This window comes from Chiloscyllium plagiosum, chromosome 20 (genome assembly GCF_004010195.1).
Source record: "Chiloscyllium plagiosum isolate BGI_BamShark_2017 chromosome 20, ASM401019v2, whole genome shotgun sequence".
In the NCBI taxonomy this organism is placed as follows: Eukaryota; Metazoa; Chordata; class Chondrichthyes; order Orectolobiformes; family Hemiscylliidae; genus Chiloscyllium; species Chiloscyllium plagiosum.
Genome location: NC_057729.1, coordinates 27,115,185 through 27,133,488, shown reverse-complemented (window position 1 = coordinate 27,133,488; position 18,304 = coordinate 27,115,185). Strand labels below are relative to the sequence as shown.

The following is an 18,304-nucleotide window of genomic DNA, read 5'->3' as shown; positions in this document are numbered from 1 at the left end:
AGGATTAATCTCCACTTAATCAAGACCTGATGAAGGATAATTAGCAAAGGTTTGTCGGGGGCATAGTTGACTCTTTTTTTCTAGGAGCTGATTAAATGTGTAAATGTAGTAGATAAAGCGGATATACAGATCTCAGTAAAGGTTTTGACAAGACCTTGCTTGAGAACCTGATCGAGAAAGTAACAGCCCATGGGATCTAGTGCAATCTGGCAGATTGGATCTGAAATTGGCTTTGTGACAAGAGGCAGATGTTTGAAAGTTCCTTTTGAGACTGGAAACCTGTCTCGTGGCTGTAGCACGGGGGGGTTTGGAGATAGGGCTCATGGCTGTTGAGACTGCATGTTATACTTACTACATTCCTGTCTAGGTTATTAGTCACACATGACACAAAAATTTATGCTGTGGTAAATAGTGAGGAAGAATTCCTTAGACTACAGGAAAATATAGACAGGTTAAGTCTGATGGGCAGAACAGTAGCAAATAGAACTTAATCTGGGGAAGTGAGAGGTGATGCGTTTTGGGAGGACTAACAAAGCAAAGGTGTATCAATAGGAGAAGCCTGGGATTTGCAGAGGATCAGATGTATGTAATATCATGCATGATATCCATAATCCTTGAAGATAGCAAGGTAGGTAGTCATGAAGGTATTTTGGGATACTTGTCTCTATCAGCCAAGGACTGAATACCAGAACAGACAGGCTCAGATGGAACTGTATAAGATGTTAATTAGGTCACAGTTGGAATACTGTGTTTAGTTCTGGTCACTGCACTACAGGAATGATGTGATTGTACTAGAGATTCATTGTGATGTTCTCTAGGCTGGAGTGATTTAGCTATGAAGAGAGACCAGTGTGGCCTGGATTGTTTTTCCTAACATTTGACAAAGCTGTCTAACTTCTATGCAAATTCCTTGGCCTCAAGCTCTCAACTAAGAACTTGAACCGAGAGATTTTGACTCTGAGATAAGGATGCTATCCATTTCATAAAAAAATAACTAAGAGAGCTGTTATTGTCAACCTTCTTTGTCTGGAGGTGTGACATAACATGTCCATGTGGAATTCCAACTGGATCGTCTGGCTCAGAGGTAGGGGTACTACTATTATTCCACAAGACCCTTCATCCTCCCTCATAACACTAACAACTAAGGCAATGAAGTACAGATCAAAAGTTAATCTAGATTTGTAAGATTTTCTAGAAGAGATGCTTATGGAATCACTACTGACCAAGAAGTCTCAAAACACATCTCTTTTCTTTAATAGAGATGTTGTGCACAGCAACAAAAAGTACATCAAATCCCAGCCTGCAAGTTCAGAATATATAAAATATAAACTTAAGATAACATTCAAAAAAGGAACCAACTTTTCAGCAATAGTTAATATACAATAAATTCACATTTCCTAAACATATACATATAATTTGTATTGTACACTTCTACTGATTATGACTCAGATAATGCTCCAGTTTGTTAGTCCTATATAAGCCTCCAATGGTTGCTTCACCCTTCTCCTCTATTGAGGTTTTTGAATCATCAATGTGATCTTTAATTTCTCCCTCCTGAGTAGCTACATTACTTATTGTATAGATACAAACACTGGTATAGATTACCTGTACTGAATGAAATAATTTTGCTCATTGGACTTCATGACAATGTTAGCAAGTTTCATCAGGGATGTAAACGTTTACTACACATGAATGTAGATCAAATAACACAGAATTATTTGCTGTAGTCCAGTAATAAACATTTCACAAGTTACATCACATTAAATTTTTGTTTTGAATTATATTTCACACCAACTCTGAAAAATATTACAATCCTACTGATCCTTGGGCAGCACTTAAGGATCTTAGCCAAAATGTATCCTTTGAGTGTCCAAGTACAGACACTCAGCTCAATTCTTCTTTCTTCATCATTAAATGTTAGTCATACATGTGAGGAGGAAGTGGTTGTGTTTAGCTTCCTGCCCTCTAAGCTGTTTGTAACATTAATTACATCATTGCATTCAAAACAATTCCAACAGCAACATATTTTCAGAATCACCACTAACTGACTGGGCAGTAAGGATTTAAAAAGTACAATGAGTCATCTGTGAAATCAAGAGTTCAAATTATCTCCAAGTTTCTTTAAAAATCCTTTAAGTACTAATACAATTCTTGGACATACCGCTTAGCTCCTATAACTGATGTATTTTATGTAATTGTTTTGTTCATAGGCTGAAGCTCAGGCTCACACTGTTCCTCTGGAAACGAGGAGAACACATCAACGCTTGTCTCAAGGGCATTGCTTTCATTTTATTTTCAAAAACAAATTGCTGCTGATCTCAAGCATCTTGGTTCTGTAATGATTTAGCTATATTGTTCATGTGCTACCATTATTTCAGATAATGGCTCAGTACAAAAACTAAATGACAAAGGAGGGTTTAGGATTAGGCTATAGTTACAGCATTAAATCGAGTGTACCTCTCCCACAATGCTTGGTTCCTATGTTGCTTGTTTGGGGCAGCATTTATTCGATGAACTGCTTTCAAGTTTGCTCCAAAACACACAAAAATCCTTTCCTATGTTGGTCAGCACAGAAGAGGAACTAACCTGAAAATAATCAAGGTCTTTCACAATTGGTTTATAATAGCTGAAAACATATTATTCAATTTTTATATATCATTCTGTCAAACAGCATCCTATAAATTTATTATGTGGGCAACCGTGATTAAATAAATGTTATTTTTATTGCACATGACTACTGAAGTATAGGATTCCATCCTATCTTCTGTTTACTTTCACTGTGGCCTTAACTGGGAGGGAAAGAAAAGCAGAAATCAAGAGAGAAGTTTGTAGTCATTCTCTCAGGCTGCATACCTCTGCTCAAAGCACTAGAGGTTGCTCAGCTCTTCTCAGGAAACCATCCTGCAGACAACTTAAGTTAGTGTGTCATTTGATACAAACTGGAAAACATTCTTTAAAGTAAAAAAAAAACTATAAACTCCCTTTATTTTAGTTTCATGTTGTAGTTTGGGTAAAGAGACATTTGATTTGTTGACATCTGCTTCAGTCTGCATTTTAGAGCTGTGTCTACATGACAGCTCAACTCAGTCATGAGCCATATTTTGTAATATACACAAGGAGGCACACTTTGGTGACGACTAGCCCATACACCTGCATTCCAAGAATTCTGCATCTCAATCCAACTGAAGCCAGAATCTGCAAAGATCTCAGTTCTTACAATGGGGATGGTTGTTTTTAAAGGGTATTCTCTTCCAGTTCCATTTCCCAGCTTTTCCTGTTAGGCAAAAAGAGACAAAGTCATCATTTATAAAATTACACAATAACCATCAGTATGATTCAGGAGACTAGCACAAAGCTGCTCTATTTCCGATACTTTCAGGTTCTTCAATCGTTTTTGTTTATGACTGTAATTAGTACTTCATTTCCAATGTAATAGTGTCACATTCAAAAATAAATATTGTAGCAAATTGCTCAGAATAGTTGCTCAATGTGTAAAAATAGTTAGATTCTTGCAATTGAATGATAAATTATTAATCTTCTCTTGACTCTTCCTCCATTCTCTTTCCCCCACCTCCCATACACAAACAAATCTCTCTACATCCAGTCTATCAAGCTTACCACTAATCTTATATGTTTCAATGTAGTCTTCTCTCATTCTTCTAAACTCCAATGAGTATAAACCCAACCTACACAACCTCTCCTCATAAGAAAATTCACCATACCCAAAATCAATCTAGTGAATCTTCTCTGAATTGCCTTAAATGCAAATATTGCTTTCCTTACACAAGGGGACCCGTTCACAGTATTTCAGACATGGTCCGACCAGTACTTTGTACTGTTTGAGAGATTTCCCTACTTTATATTCTATTCCCTTTACTTTTAAATCCAAAATATTATCTGCCTTTCCTACTTTCTACTGAATTTGGATGCTTGCTTTTTGTGATGCGTGACGATCCCCTAAATCTCTGTGCTGCAGTCTTTCCATTTTTAAATAATTTTTTTTTAATTTTCTTACCAAAGTACACAACCTCACATTTTCCCACATTGTACTCTATTGGTCAGTTTTTGGCCCTGATTGCATGTGGGATTGCATGTGGCCCTGATTCATTGCGTGATGCTCACTACTAGGCTTCTCCTTTTAGACCAGCAAATGTGACAATAATTCATTCACTTCTGTCATTCACGTCATGAATACATGTTGTAGGTGTGGCTTCAGCAGTAATTTCTATGGCATACCACGAGTTACAGACTGTCACATGAAATTGTCAACTTTATCTCAACTCTGTCTTCTATTAGTTACCCAATCCTGTCTCCATGCTAATATATCATCCCAAACACCATGAGCTCTCATTTTATCAAGTTGCCTTATGTGTGGCACCTTAAACATCTTTTACAAATCCAAATATTTTCTATCTACTGGTTTCCCTTTATCTATCCTACATGTTACCTTCTCAAAAAGAATCATAAATTAGTCAAACATGATTACTCCTTTGAGGCTATGTTAGCTCTGTTTAAAATTTAGTATGTATTTCTAACTACTGCTATTACAGGCAGTCCCTCAGTTATGAACAAGTGCAGTTCTTGAGTCTGTTCACAAATTGATTTGTATGCAAATCAAAATGTGATGCATAACAATATGAATAGCCATTTGCAATCATAGGAAGCATTTATATGTCAGATCTTTAAAATTACACCCCAATATGGGATTACTTCCATAAACGAGTTCCTATGTCCGCTAGTCAAAAATCAAGAATCCCTGTATTCTCAACAACAGACTCCTATATTTTCCAATGACGGATGTTAAGCTAACTGGCCTATAGATACCATATTTTTTCCCCCTCCCTTTCTGAATAAAGGTATTACAGCAGTAGTTTTTCCATTTTTTGGGCCATTCCAGAAGAGGGATTCTTTGAAGCATACTACCACTGCACCCATTATATCTTCCTTTAATGGGCTAAAGGCGGAGAGAATTTTAATTTCTAATGATAGTGTTTATTTCCTCAGCTTCGTTCTATAAGAGATTCATTGTTCACTTTGATCTTTATGGTGAAACAAAAAAGAAATTGTCTGTTCTCAACATCAACTATATATAAAGCCATTTTTAAAGTACACCTTCACAGGACAGTAAGAAAATTTGGCAAAGATAACAGAAACCCAAGCACTCCAGTTGAGAGCATTAGAGGGAGGGAATGTAAGCATATGGTTAAAGAATTGTATTCAAAGATTAAGAAAGTGCCTTAATTATGGGTATGTGGCTGAAACAATAACTCATTTGTGATAGGCAGCTGGCTAGAATCCCTGAAAAAGACCATTCAGTTCAGCGCATCTGCCCTCTAAACAGCATTCCACCCAAACCGAATGCCTTGTCTGACTCCCCTAACACATCCCATGGTTAATCTACCTTGCCTGCATATTTCCAGGATGTGACAAGGCAATTTAGCAATTTGGACTGTGGGAGGTAATCAGAACACCCATTCACATAGGGGGAGAACATGCAAACTCCACACACAGTCACCCAAGGCTGGAATCGAATCCAGGTCTCTGGCGCTGTGAGGCAGCAATGCTGACTGCAATATCATGTTAAGACCCTTTCTAAATTTTAAATTTGTCAATGAAAAAGTAAGTTTCATTTTCTTTCCAGTGGTTACGAATTCTGTAAAATAAACCCAATTTGTTATTTCACTACTTTTCTCTCACCACAAATAAAGTTGCTTACGGGGCACTTGCAAAAACACGGTCCAAAGTATCACATATCAATGAGTGCGAATTCATTTTGCAACTTATTATTTTACAAAGGTGTTAAGACTCATACTTCATTTCCATATATCCAAAGTGTACACTCACATTACACTTTGGTCGAGTCCATATTTCACCCAGAATATACAAATTTGTCACCGTCCTGTATTATATATTTTGCAATTCCTCCACTTGCTGCTCAGAAATGAGTGCAAGCATGTCATCTTATTCTGCAGCCACAACTTCCAACAATTTAACTTAATGAAAAAATGGAAAGATTCTGATCAAGCCACTGCAAAAGAATTCAGCCTTAAATATTCAAATATTATCCAATGCTACTGGATTTGTAAAATCAAGCATGGGTGTAGTTTTACACTTGTACCTTTGGGAATTGAGGAAAACAATGAAAAGATTTCCTCAACTGGATTAGATAGGTGAGGGAAGACTCCCCAATCAGGTATACATTTTGAAATGAAGATGCTGGAGGTGGAGAGGACTGTTTTTATTCTGTAATTTAATTTGTTGCTACTTTTAAAATGACAATGGTGTTGGTTATGAACATAATCACTGGTTCTTTGTGATACTAGTACAAAGGATGCAACAACAAGGTAGGAAGTCAGTAAAATCTAACTATAAGTAACATGTTGCTGAACTGGACCTCAACCAAAGTATTATTTCATTCACTTCTACTCCAGCACGTAGACAAATTAAACAGAGAAACTATTAGTCCAGGCACTTACACAACTCCTTCAAGCTCCATCTTTAATTCTTTTCTTCGTGCCTCATTTATTGGATAAAAGTAAAATATTATTAAACCAATCAACAGCAGGGTTATCGGAACTGGTGCTATCAACACCTTCAGCGTCATTGCCACAGCTGAAATGTATTCACAGGAACCTGGTCTGTAACCTGAAAAACTGAGGAGACAAACAATATAATTCCTTTGAGCTCTAGGTGTTTGCAACATATCACATTCAATGAAAATTTGATGGATAAACTACAATAGTGCATACAGTTACAAGTATGACAAAGAACACATAAATGCATCAAGGGACTAGATGGTGAAACAATACATCCTTATGGTCAGACAAGCTGGATTTGAGAGTCAGGATCTGAACCTTCAAAATATCAGGCGAGTCTCAGATGCAGAGAGCATACCGCCACTTCCAACAGATCCAATCTTTGGTGCAGGGGAAAGTGGATCACCGAGATTAAGGAAATCTGGACTCAGAGTGAATTAAACTTCAAGCCAAGTTTAAATAGATTGTATTTCATGTGGCCTTAGCCAGCAGTATGGGAGTCCTGAAATGATGGAGTAGATGTTCCCACTTTTGCTGGTTGAATAAAGTCTATACAGGTGTCATGATCTTAAGTTTTTTTATTACCTGTGCTGTTCTTTAAACTTATAAAATGGGCAGTAGCAATCAGAGGGAGTCAAAAATATGTCCTGCTGACTGCTTTGACTTACAGGCATTGAAAAGCAAAGTAGCATCTGGTCATGCAGTTTCAAGTACTTGTTATTTTGGAATACAGCATTTTACAGTTAATCATCTCTGCACATTTCACTTGGACTAATAAAATTTGTTTCATTTAGAACTAATGCCAGATTGGAATTCTGCATTAGAATCTTCATATCAGTCTTCACCTAGTCATACCATCCCTCTCATACTCTTTCCATAACCCTGACAACCTGTTTGAACCTTGCAGATAATTCCTCAGACACAGCTGTCCCATCAGCTGGACAAACCCAACAGAGGTTATAGCACTGTGGAATACAATTAGGAATCCTAGGTATCCTCAACATTGACTGTGGATGCCATGAAATTTCATGGCATCAGGTCAAACACCAGTAAAGAAAGCTCCTGGTTGATTACCACATGAAGCCAATCCCCCAACTGATGAATCAATCCTCCTCCATGATGAACACCAATTGCAGAGAGCACTGAAGGTGGCTGGAGCACAGACTGTACTCAGGCTGAGGGCCATCAATGTTCATCAGTAGTGGTTCTACTGAGCCACTCTTAGTGATAGGTTGGCCAGGTCACAAGTGTGGACATGTTTAATTGAGGCCCTCACGTGGGTGCTCTGTGCTCTGTCAGGTTCTCAAATATTCTTCCAGTCCCATTCTGCATACCAATTATTAACCACCTATTGCTCAGAGCTGACACTTTTATTTAGCTTAAGATCTTAACATTTCTTCTTACCTTGCCTCTGAAAACAAACTATCATGTTTACACCTTTGTAGTACAATCACATTTTATTAATTGATCTCCCAATTTTCACTTTAGAATCACAATCATACAACATGGAAACAGACACTTTGGTCCAAATCATCCGCATCAACCAGACATCCCAGTCTGACAGTCCTATTGGCCAGGGCAAAAGTGAGGACTGCAGATGCAGGAAACCAGAATTTAGATTAGAGTGGTGCTGGAAAAGCACAGCAGGTCAGGCAGTATCAGAGGAGCAGGAAAATCAACATTTTGGGCAAAAGCCCTTCATTGATCCATATCCCTCTAAGCCCTTCCTCTTCATATACCCATCCAGATATCTTTTATGTTATAACTGTACCTGCCTTCACAACTTCTTCTGGCAGTTCATTCCATCTTTTCTAAACGCTCTCAAGTTTAACATCATCCTTCCTATAGAAGGGTGACCAGACTTGTAGACAGTATTCTAAAAGTGGCCTCACCAATAGTGAGGGCAGGAATAGGAAGATAGAGCAGATGAATGCATGGCTGAGGAGCTGATGTATGGGAGAAGGATTCACATTTTTGGATCATTGGAATTTCTTCTGGGGTAGAAGTAAACTGTACAAAAAAGATGGATTGCACCTAAATTGGAAGGGGGCTTATATACTGGCAGGGCAATTCGCTAGAATTGCTTAGGAGGATTTAAACTAAGGGGGGAGGGGTGGGGGCACCCAGGGAGACCTGTACAGCTGCAACATTGAGTATAGGAGTTGGGACACAATGTTCTGACCAATGAAGACAATCATGCCAGATGCCTTCATCACCACCCTGAATACCAGCAACTCCACTTTCAAGAAATTAATCATCTACATCCCTAGGTCTCGTTGTTAGGCAACACTTCCCAGGACCCTACCATTAAGCATATAAAGGTCTGGCCTGGTTTGCCTTAACAAAATGCAACATCTCAAATTTATCCAAATTAAATTCCATCTGCCACTCCTCAGCCTATCAAGGTCCTGTGGTACTCTGAGATAATCATCTTTACTGTCCACTACACCACTTATTTTGGTGTCAACTGAAAACTTACTAGCCATGCCTCCTATATTTACACTTAAATCATTTATATAACATGAAAAGCTATGGACCAAGAACCAATTCTTACGGCATACCGCCTGACTTGCCAATTATTTTTAAATCTAGGTTCTAGTCATCCATTTTAAAACTAGGTTCTAGTCATCCATTTTAAAACTGAATAATTCTAAATGGCTGACAGATTATAAACTTGTTTTTATAACTAGATAACCTACTTTGCCACATGTGTGGCATTTCTGATTCTCAGATATGGAAGGATCTACTGTGATAATCAAGCACTATTATTTTCCATGCCATCTTCCTTCCCAAGAATACAACCCAAAAGAGCTTAATTTGGTGCGTGGAAAATGCAGTCAAAATACAGAGAATGGGTTAGAGGTGAAAACCATGAAATGGGTATACTATTTCAGAAATGTTTTAAACACAGATATATGAATGATTAAAAAATATAGGAACCCAAGTCATGAATACCACCTAGGATTAAAAAAAAATGCGAAAAAAAGTCAGAGATACTGCATCAAATTAGTGTAATAATATAAATTGCTCACATACTGCAAACATAAAGTTGAAAATCCAAGAGAAGCTCCAGCAGCAAATTTAGTGAAAAACACATAGAATGAGTAGAACAACGGTTCAAGGTCTACACAGTGAGGGTTCTTTGCTCTGAAATCATCCACTACATCTGGGAGCATTGACCTGGAGAAAGAATTCAGAATAATCAGATATCCTTGTCTGGGACACATGTTGGTCAGACAAAAAGATAAGACACAGCACAAATGAACACGCCACCTTCGTTGGTCAGATATGAACAGGGATTAATGTTATTGCAGCTGAAAGTTTTCCTCAATACCAAAGAACCATCTTCCATAAAGAGAACCATGTCTTCTGTTAATGTTCTTACTATTGTGCTGTATACAAATTGAATCAATAGCAGCGATCCTCTTACCTTGGTATTCTACACTGGAAATGCCGAGCTTTCCCCAACAGTTCCCTTCCCACAGGGAGTTAAGCAGAAATTTAAAAAGGAGATCCTCGAGAGTAGTAATATCTGGATTACTCCCAGTGCTACGAGCTAGTGAGGGCAGGAATAGGAGGACAGAGCAGATGAATGCATGGCTGAGGAGCTGATGTATGGGAGAAGGATTCACATTTTTGGATCATTGGAATTTCTTCTGGGGTAGAAGTAAACTGTACAAAAAAGATGGATTGCACCTAAATTGGAAGGGGGCTTATATACTGGCAGGGCAATTCGCTAGAACTGCTTGGGAGGATTTAAACTAAGGGGGGAGGGGTGGGGACACCCAGGGAGATAGTGAGGAAAGAGATCAATTTGAGACTGGCACAATTGAGACAGACAGACAGACAGGGACAAGGTAGGACTAAATAATTAAACTGCATTTATTTCAATGCAAGGGGCCTAACAGGGAAGGCAGATGAACTCAGGGCGTGGCTAGGAACGTGGGACTGGGATATCATAGCAATTACAGAAACATGGCTCAGAGATAGGCAGGACTGGCTGCTTAATGTTCCAGGATACAAATGCTGCAGGAAGGATAGAAAGGGAGGCAAGAGGAGGGGGAGTGGCATTTTTGATAAAGGATAGCATTACAGCTGTGCTGAGGGAGGATACTCCTGGAAATACATTCAGGGAAGTTATTTGGGTGGAACTGAGAAATAAGAAAGGGATGATCACCTTATTGGGATTGTATTATAGACCCCCTAATAGTCAGAGGGAAATTGAGAAACAAACTTGTAAGGAGATCTCAGCTATCTGTAAGAATAACAGGGTAGTTATGGTAGGGGATTTTAACTTTCCAAACATCGACTGGGATTGCCATAGTGTTAAAGGATAGACCAGATCTAAAAGTTGAAGTTCTAAATTGGAGAAAGGCCAATTTTGACAGTATTAGGCAAGAACTTTTGAAAGCTGATTGGGAGCAGATGTTCGCAGGTAAAGGGAAGGCTAGAAAATGGAAAGCCTTCAGAAATGAGATAATGAGAATCCAGAGAAAGTATATTCCTGTTAGGGTGAAAGGAAAGGCTGGTAGGTATAGGGAACGCTGGACGACTAAAGAAATTGAGGGCTTGGCTAAGAAAAAGAAGGAAGCATATGTCAGGTATAGACAGGATAGATCGAGTGAATCCTGAGAAGAGTATAAAGGAAGTAGGAGTATACTTAAAAGGGAAATCAGGAGGGCAAAAAAGTTTTGGCAAATATAATTAAGGGGAATCCAAAGAGTTTTTACAAATACATTAAGGACAAAAGGGTAACTAGGGAGAGAATACAGCCCCTCAATAATTAGCAAGGCTGCCTTTTTGTGGAGCTGCAGAAAATGGGGGAGATACTAAATGAGTATTTTGTATGTATTTACTGTGAAAAACTATATGGAAGATAGACTGTAGGGAAATAGATGGTGACATCTTGCAAAATGTCCCTATTACAAAGGAGGAAGTGCTGGATGTCTTAAAACGAGTAAAAGGTGGATAAATCCCCAGGACCTGATCAGGTGTCCCCTAGAACTCTGTGGGAAACTAGAGAAGTGATTGCTGGGCCTCTTGCTGAGATATTTGTATCATCGATAGTCACAGGTGAGGTGCCCGGAAAACTGGAGGTTGGCTAATGTGGTGCCACTGTTTAAGAAGGGTGGTAAGGACAAGTTAGGGAACTACAGACCAGTGAGCCTGACGTCAGTGGTGGGCAAGTTGTTGGAGGGAATCCGGAGGGACCGGATGTACATGTATTTGGAAAGGCAAGGACTGATTAGGGATCGTCAACATGGCTTTGTGCTTGGGAAATCATGTCTCTCAAACTTGATTGAGTTTTTTGAGGAAGAAACAAAGAGGATTGATGAGGGCAGAGTGGTAGATGTGATCTATATGGACTTCAGTAAGGCGTTCAACAAGGTTCCCCACGGGAGACTGGTTAGCAAGGTTAGATCTCTCAGAATACAGGGAGAACTAGCCATTTGGATACAGAACTGGTTCATAGGTAGAAGACAGAGAGTGGTGATGGAGGGTTGTTTTTCAGACTGGAGGCCTGTGACCAGTGGAGTGCCACAAGGATTGGTGCTGGGTCCTCTACATTTTGTCATTTACATAAATGATTTGGATGCGAGCATAAGAGGTACAGTTAGTAAGTTTGCAGATGACACCAAAATTGGAGGTGTAGCGGACAGCGAAGAGGGCTACCTTAGATTACAACAGGATCTGGACCAGATGGGCCAACGGGCTGAGAAGTTGCAGACTGAGTTTAATTCAGATAAATGAGAGGTGATGCATTTTGGGAAAGCAAATCTTAGCAGGACTTATACACTCAATGATAAGGTCCTAGGGAGTGTTGCTGAACAAAAAGACCTTGGAGTGCAGGTTCATAGCTCCTTGAAAGTGGAGTTGCAGGTAGATAGGATAGGGAAGAAGGCGTTTGGTATGCTTTTCTTTATTGGTAAGAGTATGGAGTACAGGAGTTGGGACGTCATGTTGCGGCTATACGGGACATTGGTGAGGCCACTGTTGGAATATTGCATACAATTCTGGTCTCCTTCCTATTGGAAAGATGTTGTGAAACTTGAAAGGGTTCAGAAAAGGTTTACAAGGATGTTGCTAGGGTTGGAGGATTTGAACTATAGGGAGAGGCTGAAAAGGGTGAGGCTGTTTTCCCTGGAGCGTCAGAGCCTGAGGGGTGACCTTAGAGGTTTACAAAATTATGAGGAGTATGGATAGGGTAAATATACAAAGTCTTTTCCCTGGGGTTGGGGAGTCCAGAACTTGAGGGCATAGGTTTAGGGTGAGAGGGAAAAGATAAGAGAGACCTACAGGGCAAGTTTATTACACAGAGGGTGGTGGAATGAGCTGCCAGAGGAAGTGGTGGAGGCTGGTGCAAGTGCAACATTTAAGAGGCATTTGGATGGGTATATGATTAGGAAGAGTTTTGGGGGATATGGGCCGGGTGCTGGTAGGTGGGACTAGATTGGATTGGGATATCTGGTTGGCATGGACAGGTTGGACCGAAGGATTTGTTTTCATGCTGTACATCTATGACTCTACTCTGATATGTGGGGAAAGCCCTGTTGTTGGATTGTTTCCCACACATTAAATCCAATAGGTGACTATGTTTTCAAGAAAATGACTGCACAAGAAATAGCACCAGGAACAGAACATTTGATATTAATTAAAACAAATGAGTTGCAGCTTTGGAAGTTCATTCCAGTAAATGGGTTTTGGATGATTTGTCACAAGAACAAGATTTTCTGGACAGCATCAAAATAGCCGTAATTGTTGAATAAGGGCGGAAGGATTTGAATAAGGTTGTAAGGATCTGAAAGGGTTAACACACAGGCATACCATAAACAGCATCCTCTATGATGTCATGTAAACCTGAGGCCAGAACATCCTAGGAGCAAGGCTTAACACCCAAGTTCTCCTCAGTGTCTATAACAATGCCTAACACATCGATGTAACTGGTAACATGTAACTAGTCACTAAAATTAATAAATAAATTACTTTGTGTTCAAAACAGATGCCTTTTCTATTCAACCATTAAGTGGTTTTCCCCGACCACGCTACAGCAAACAGGTCCTGTAGATCTCTTAAAGTCAGCAAACCTACAAGATGGTGAGGTGCAGATCGAGCTTATCTGCATGTACAACAGTAGTTATACAAGAAACCAGACATAAAAGGGAAGCTCACCAAACCTGCAAATTCTAAAAATAGACTTCACTGCACCAGATTTTAAAAACAGACTCAATATACTGACTTGAATAATATTCCAAAAGTCTATCATCCAAGAAGAAATATTGTGTAGAGTAGAATTGACTTAGCATCATATTGGATTTTGCTCGTTTTCAAACGTATATCCTGTCAGAGACAGCTTGGATACTTTATCATTACAAAGGAGTCCGTCAGTTTGCATGCACTTAAAGTTTTATAGTAATAACCTTATTAATAATTTCATTTACTTGTTTATAGGTATTTTATGCACGTTTGCCTGAAAGGTTCAATATAATGTCAGTGAAAGAGTGGCAGAAATACCAGATAAATAAAGTACATGGCTATTTAAGGCTATCTGTTTCTCCCAAATTTCCACTAAAGTCACATTAAATGTACCCATATTTTTCCCCCTACAATGACAAGTAAATTCAGTTGCGGTTAACTCTCGATGATGTAGTCTCGTACACAGTTGTTATAAGAATCTGGCTCCATACAAATTGGTTCCAGTGTTTGCCTACTTACAATAGAAACTGACTGTAAAACAGTGGAACATCCTGAAAATAAGGAAAACCCCATCAAAAATTCAACGTTAACACAGTTAAGCAAAACATATCATGAAAAAAAAAACTCACTTTAAAGCAGGACAGATTTATACTTTGTTATGTTCTCATTTTGCCAGTCCACGAGACTGGTATTGTTTGGTTCTATTGTTATGAAGGTGTAGGTGTGTACTGTACTGTTAAAGAGAATGGAAACTGGCACAGACCTAGAGAGGCACAGAGTGTGCTGAAAAATTTAAAAATGCAAAATTTGGTTAAAACAAATAGCTGGAGCTGCATTACCATGTTACACAATAAATTCAAATTCAGTCAGTTTATATTATGCCCCAGATACCAAAACCCAATCAAATTTGAATTTTACCGATTTGGATGACATCAAACCAATGAAATGATCCGATGTTCTTGGGTATAAAATCGGACATTTTGAACAGTGGGGGGAGAACAACAAAGAGCACCAACAAGTACAGACAGCTAGCCGAATAGCTCTCTGAAAGGTACCTATCCAAAAGAAAAGTTGTGCAGAAAGCTGAAAAAAAACGACCAAGGAGAATCAACAAAGCTGACTGGTTTTCAATTTTTTTTTTTAAAATCTTGTTTTTTTTTAAAATTGGGACGAGTATTGTGGAGTGGGAGGTAAAAGATAGCTTTAAGAGAAAGGAGTTGTAAATAGTTCTTGTTTTAATGCTCTCTTTTGCACTTAAAGAATAAAATTGTTAATTTTTACCTTAAATAGTGAGATTGGGGATAGTTCTTTGCCTCTCGAAATTTAACAGATTACATGCGAGGTGAGCTTCTCTGTGTCGGGTTTAAATTAGCAGAGGAATTTGCCCAGTGTCATAACACTATTATCTAAGCTATCGTAGACAGAGGATCTCTAGGAATGACTTTACTTGTCATCTGTGCTTTGTTACCTTGGGAGTTCTTCAAGGATTTATACTTGCCCTCTCCCTTTTTCCCTTATTGAGGCACTGTCCCTTAATGACATCTTCAGATATTGAGTCAGTACCCAAATCAATGATACCCAACCTTGTCTCTCTAGCAAGACCCTCTCCTTAACTATCCGAGATCAGACTGCTCATTTGATTTCCAGTTCTAAATGAACCTCAATTTCCTTCAATTAAACATCAGGAAACCTAAACTTGTTGTTATGTCCCACTACCATGTGCTGTGCAATTGACTCCTCCCTCTATCTGGCCGCCATGAGACTGGGTCAGGCAAACAGTAATTTAAGTATCGAGTTCCACCTCACGTGAAGGTTCTTTCCAATCTAACACTACCAACTCCAAATTCTTTACTTCCACCTGCCACTATCCTTCCTGCCATGTCTTGTCTTCAGAATTAACTACTTCAATGCTTTCATGGCTGACTTCACTTTCTTCATTTCCTCATTCAAATTTCTGCTGTGCATATTCCATCTTGCACCCTTCCATTCCTATCCTCACCATGGAGCACACAACTCAAATGCCTGAAGTTTAAAATCCTTACGTTTTCATCAAAACTCCTTGATGACTTCATCTGTCTTTAATGCTGTAACACTCTTGAACCTTCAAAAAAATGATGTTACTTTTAAGTATCGCCCCTTCATTTCACAGCTGGCACTTTGCACTGAGTTATATTGGGCCCCCATTAAGAAATTCTCCTCTAAACTTACACCTTTCCACGTTGCTTCTTTCCTTTCAGGTATTCCTGTTCAACCACCTAGCTTCAAGTCCCCATTACCTCACTCACTTTTTACTGATAGTCATTTTAGCCTCATTTCTTTATAGTATTTATTTTAAAGGCTTGACCTAGAAGCCAGCTATTAATGCATTATCAAGAATCTGGTAATAGGGTTGGTGAATGGAATATTTGTAAGGCACGATGGGAGGCACAAATCCCGCAATTTCCTCAGATTCTATGTATCCTTTAAAGTTCAAGAGGAGGAGCAGGAATCTCTGCAACAGTTATCCTTTGTTTACCTCATTGATCCAAAGGAATTTGAGCAAAGATCAAACTAAAGCTCGATGTCAATAATTGCACAAACTTACCATGGCAACAAGAAAGCAACAGCAAGGCTAACACCAGCAGCAATGGCCATGACAATAATAACTGGCAGATTACCATTAACTGTGGCGATGATAATCAAAGGTGGAATGTACCACTGTGAGAAAGTGAATGAGAAAAAAAAAATGATAAGTGTCCGTGTGCATTCAGCTTCCCACTTTTCAATGGTAAAGCTATAAATTATATTTCTAATCAGAAAAAGAGTTCAACTGAGAATTACTGATCAAAATGCAATATTAACAGTCAGTATATTAAAATTATCAAATAGCATGAAGTACGGTTCAGATATAAATTAATATAAACCAAACCCAAAATATAAATAAAAAGAAATAAATCGAAATACCTTTTTCTTGTGCAATAAGAATTTAAGGGCAAACTATACATTCTGGATCACTTATTCGAGAGATGTATTATCCTAAACCCTCACTGCACACAAACATATTATTTTACATTTTTTATCTTCCCCCTCAGCCCATTAGATTTTTGTTCAGCACAACTGCTGTCCTTATGGCTGGTATCTGACTTTGTAAAATTTTAAATATCAAAAATATTTTGGTCAAATATGGGGTTCATCATAAATTCTGTTTTGTTTTGGGGCCTTTTCATAAATCAGAATTAGATTCCAATCAATCTTCTGTAGGCTATATCATCACATTTTATTTCTTTGTACAGCTATACAATTTATTTACTACTTTTAATCCTTCTGCTTCCAAGTGCAAATGTCTCAGATTAGGGAATAGGGGCAGGGACTGAACTCTGACTAACCCATCATTACACAATGCCATTCTGAAACTAAGCAGTGTCACACCTATAATTGGTAGTTACAGTGTCTCCTTCACTACAATAATTAACTGCCCCCAGGTAAAGCAGACAATGCTATGGTTATACCTTAATAAAAGCTGCAGCTATCTTTTCAGGTGCCAAGGAACACTGCATTTAGATTATATGCAATGAACTTCTAATAAAAATAAATTGACAGAAAAGAAACACCATGTCTCATCAGCAATTAATTATACTGCATGGAGACATTCTGTTTGCTACAAGTTGGAAAGACAATAAGCGCATTTCTGAACATGAGAATGCAATGCGTGAATTTGTTTGTTATGATCGGAGGTCCACGTGAGGGTTCTCCAGGTCACCAGTAGTACTACTGAAACCATGCACAATAGATCGATGCCATGAATGATAAAGAAACATTCAAATTGAAAACTGGCAAATTGTACATATTTATTCTGCAGGGATAGAATCATGGAATCCCTACAGTGTGGAAACAGGCACTTCGACCCAAAAAGTCCACACCGACCCTCCAAAGAGTATCCCACCCAAACCCATTCCCCTCCCTACCCTATTACTCTACATTTACCTCTGACTAATGCATCTAACTTACACATTCCCGAACATTTAATATGGTCAATTCATCCATATTTTTCTTTGAAAGGGAACTCAAGGATATTGTCCCTTTATAGAAAAAAAATGACTACTATATTTTAACAGCAAGTGCTAATGGTCTTTTCAAAATATATTGAATTACGGATGTACTAAATTGGCAACTAAATATCTCAACTGAATTTATCACCTAGAGGCATACTGAGTTAAAGACAATTCAACTTTCAATTAAAAACAACTTTTCTACTCTGTTGGGTCACCTGAGGTCATCAGCACATGTTTTTTAAAATAAAAAAGCACACTTTTATATAAAAGCACAAACACAAGAAGAAAATGAACGTACAGGTAAATAACGCAGTCAGAAAGATAAAGAATTCAATTTTGTTGATGAACAAATTCACTCACAATAAGTCCCACAAACAGTGCTATTTTCTTGCCAAATTTTACCAAGACCCACTGCCAGAATGGTACCATGACAGTTGCAGAGACCTATAGAGAAATAGAAGGAAAATTAACAAGCTAACTCTGAAATAAGAAATAGAGCAAAGGGAATTTTGCAATGTACAAGCAGTAATTTCAGCACCAACT

General features: G+C 38.5%; 1 protein-coding gene across 3 annotated transcripts in view; it reads right to left on the bottom strand.

The window, feature by feature from the left end:
* Nucleotides 1–757: 757 nt before the first annotated feature.
* Nucleotides 758–18,304, bottom strand: part of LOC122560107 (sodium-dependent lysophosphatidylcholine symporter 1-like) — a 52,817-nt gene continuing 35,270 nt past the window's right edge. For all 3 annotated transcript variants that reach the window (XM_043710346.1, XM_043710345.1, XM_043710344.1), the window contains exons 11-15: nucleotides 18,122–18,205; nucleotides 16,315–16,427; nucleotides 9,573–9,716; nucleotides 6,477–6,653; nucleotides 758–3,274 (exon numbers count right to left, since the gene is read on the bottom strand). In XM_043710346.1, the coding sequence (XP_043566281.1) occupies nucleotides 3,235–3,274; nucleotides 6,477–6,653; nucleotides 9,573–9,716; nucleotides 16,315–16,427; nucleotides 18,122–18,205 (558 nt within the window). In that variant the 3' untranslated portion in view covers nucleotides 758–3,234. The remainder of the gene's footprint in view (nucleotides 3,275–6,476; nucleotides 6,654–9,572; nucleotides 9,717–16,314; nucleotides 16,428–18,121; nucleotides 18,206–18,304) is intronic.